We start from the raw sequence: 3,260 nt of genomic DNA, 5'->3' as shown, positions 1-3,260 counted from the left end.
CGATTTTTTCTGAACAGTTCGAGGTGAGGTAACCATCTAAACTGCATGCATTGAACTGCATAACATTGACTGGTGAAGTTGGACAAAAAAATATGAAATCGTAACAAAACTGTAAAGAAGTGAACTTTCACAACAAGGTGAACTTCCCAACAACGAGGCAACCTTCCATACAAAAAAAGTAAACTTCCCAACAAAAAAAGAACTTCCCGAGTAAACAATAAATAAAAGAAGAGTTTACCTTATTTCTTTTGGTAAAGGTTATAATAGTCAATTTCGTGGGTTGTGTGCATTATATTAATGCAGTGGTTGGGAGATCAATGAACGAGTTCCTTGAAATGATCCCCTATGGTAGATGTGTACTGTTAGGGAATACATGAGAACAAATAATTTGACCATTAGTGACAATAACCTTTGTCATAGATAAAGACATTATAGATGGAAGCAAATAGCTACAAGTATTCAAGGAAATGTAAGACATTACGACAGCCGTTTTGCCACATAAAACTACGGGGTGCCTAGGAGTATTCTTGGGGTTTGATACAAATACATATTATATATGATTACATAAGGTACACATATGTGAGCTACTTATAGTAAGAGCATGTGGTTTTGCAAGTGTAATTCATCTAAGGGGAACACGAATAATTGGACGCACAAATAGGTTGACCTTCCTTCGAGCAGTGACTCCAAACTCCTCTGTCATGACCGCTTCGCCTGGTTCAACTCCGAGAGGCAGCTCCCAGTTAAAATGGTAAAGAAGGCTAGCCAAAGCAATCTCAAGGTTTGCATACGCAAAATCGATCCCAGGGCAAATCCGCCGCCCAACACCGAAAGGAGTGAACTCGAAGTCCATTCCTCTCAAGTCGGCAACACCCTCGCCTTCGAACCTCTCTGGCATGAACTTGTCCGGCTCATCCCAATACTTGGGGTCCCTAGAGAATGCCCATGTGTTGGTAAGCACAATCATCCCTCGTGGTACATCATATCCTTGAATCTTGCAGTCTCCCACACACATTCTAGGGAAGAGCACGGCAGGAGGGTGTAGTCGCAAGGTCTCTTTAATAACTGCCCTGAGGTATTGCATGCTCTTTAGTGCGGCCTCTTGTACTGTAGCCTGTCCTGCGAGAGCACAATCTGCCTCGGACTGCACGCGCCGCATCACCCTTGGGTTCGCCATTAGTTCAGCCATCGCCCATTGTAGAGTAGTAGCTGTGTCGAGTGCTGCACCAAAGACATCCTGTTGGGAGGGATACAAGCAAGTAATATCAATCAAAAAAAGGGCTGTAAAACTATTAGAGAGGAGGATATATGCGACGTATAAATTATACTAATAAGATAGCACGAGTTGTTTCTTAGATGGGTATATATAATAACCAGGCCTAAATATAAAGCCTTGGTTGTAACAAGAGAAAGAGAGACAAGAGAGAGCTTACTATGAGGAGTGCCCTTATGACTCCATCGGTTAGGGAGACTCGCGTAGTGGCATCTTTTTGGATCCTGAGTAACACTTGGACCATGTCCTGCTCGTGCTCGGCATCTCCCTCTCTGGCTGCCCTCCTCTCCTCGTGACTCTTGAGGATGCTGCCCATAACGCTGAACACCTCCTGACGGTGCCGCTCCGCCTTGCCGCCGCCGCCGCGCGGCACAAGTCGAACTAGCCACGACGAAGGGAAGAGGTCCCGGAGGCCGAAAATCAACGACAGGTCCATTCCTTGCTTGACGATCCTCAGAAACGTGGCCCTATCGGGCAGCCTGTCCCCAAAGATGGCACGCACCACCGAGTCTGTCACGAACTCTTCCAGCCGCTCGCCGATGTTGACGAGTCGACCGTCGGAGGTCGCCTGAAGCGACGAGACCAGGCGCGCCGCCTCCTCCTCGCGGATCCGTCGGAATGCCTTGACTCGCCGCGCGCTGAGCAGCTCCATCATGAGGATCCGGCGGAGCAGCCGCCAGTGGTCGCCGTAGGGCGCGAAGACGATTCCCTGGCCGTGCCTGGAGAGCTCGTCGATGCCCGGGCTGCTTAGCCGCGCCGAGAAGGTGGCCTCGTTGCCCTTGTAGATCTCCCTCGCGGCCTCGGCGGAGGAGACCACGATGGCCTCGCGCTCGCACACGCGGAGCAGCATGAGCGGGCCATGGCGGAGGGAGAGGTCGCGCATGATGTGGTGTGGGAGCCCGCGCAACAGGTGGTGCAGGCTGCCGATGATGGGAAGCTGCCACGGACCGGGAGGCAGCTTCGGGCGGGGACGCCTGGTGGCAGCGGTGGCGGCGGCGCGTAGGGCGGCATGGTAGAGGAGAGCCAACAAGATGCATAGGGCCAAGTGGTACGAGTAGTATGGCAGCTCCATGTGCGCCAAAGGGTTACGCGTATCTACAACAGACTAGCAGACCGAAGCATGTCCATTTATTTATAATGGTCGTCAGTTGCACGAGCTAGTATTATTAATATGCACACATTTTTATAAACATGTGTAGAAACTTTTAATAGCGTTGTCTTTAATTGAGAACACTTTTTTAACATTCTTCTGTTATATATTACATGAGATAGTTTCTCTTTGTTATTAGTCATGGAAAATCAATTATATGTTGTTTGGCCAGAAAAAGCAGCACGCGCTATGCAAAAACTCACCATGTGCACAAACATTGCAGTATAGTGGCCAGTTCTCTCCTTTGGAGCCAAGTGGCAATCAAAGGTGAGAGTACAACATGCGTGCTCGGATTGGACAATTACTCAAAGGAGCATACCATAAAAATTGAAAACCTAATAAACAGAACATTCTTTATGCAGGACATGGAAAATTACTTTGGTGATGTTCTTAAAGTCCAATCCTATGGTTGTAAATATTATGTGTGAGATGAAGAAATGAAATAAAGCTAAACAAAAAGAAGGCATGGGAAAAGCTATCCTTAGTAGCTCATAACCTGCAAATGTCATAGCGGATTTAGGCCCAACTAAACTGGATATATTGTTTAGTAATAACTCATTGTATTGAGAAAAAAATCATTGGTTAAGTAAGTACATTGATGACAGAGGAGGCCTACAAAAATAGACAAAGAATACCTAATATTTGTATGCCTAAGAATATCTTACACTTATGAACGCCTAAAGTGGTATAAAATTACACTTGTGTTGCTGACGTTGGAATGCTTACCATTCCTATAACCCATATGATGTATCCCTATTTGTGTCAAATACTCAAATTCCAGAACACCTGTGTATTAAATAATGTATATTGATATGTACAACAGACACCCTGAAAAGA

The 3,260-nt window shown here is 46.4% G+C and overlaps 1 protein-coding gene across 1 annotated transcript; it reads right to left on the bottom strand.

The window, feature by feature from the left end:
* Positions 1–622: 622 nt before the first annotated feature.
* LOC125524781 (desmethyl-deoxy-podophyllotoxin synthase-like) lies at positions 623–2,345 on the bottom strand. The gene is made up of 2 exons (XM_048689811.1): positions 1,434–2,345; positions 623–1,237 (listed from the first exon to the last, which is right to left on the bottom strand). Exons 1-2 carry the CDS (start codon positions 2,343–2,345, stop codon positions 623–625), a joined length of 1,527 nt encoding a protein of 508 aa, XP_048545768.1.
* Positions 2,346–3,260: the final 915 nt, after the last annotated feature.

This window comes from Triticum urartu, chromosome 7 (genome assembly GCF_003073215.2).
Source record: "Triticum urartu cultivar G1812 chromosome 7, Tu2.1, whole genome shotgun sequence".
NCBI classification, from domain to species: Eukaryota; Viridiplantae; Streptophyta; class Magnoliopsida; order Poales; family Poaceae; genus Triticum; species Triticum urartu.
This window is presented reverse-complemented; position numbering and strand designations above follow the sequence as displayed.

Bases quoted from the DNA above. Each gene is read 5' to 3' on its own strand.
- LOC125524781 (XM_048689811.1), bottom strand. From the start codon at position 2,345: ATGGAGCTGCCATACTACTCGTACCACTTGGCCCTATGCATCTTGTTG. The intron at 1,238-1,433 runs GTAAGCTCTCTC...CCCTCCCAACAG, and splicing joins TCATAAGGGCACTCCTCATA to GATGTCTTTGGTGCAGCACT.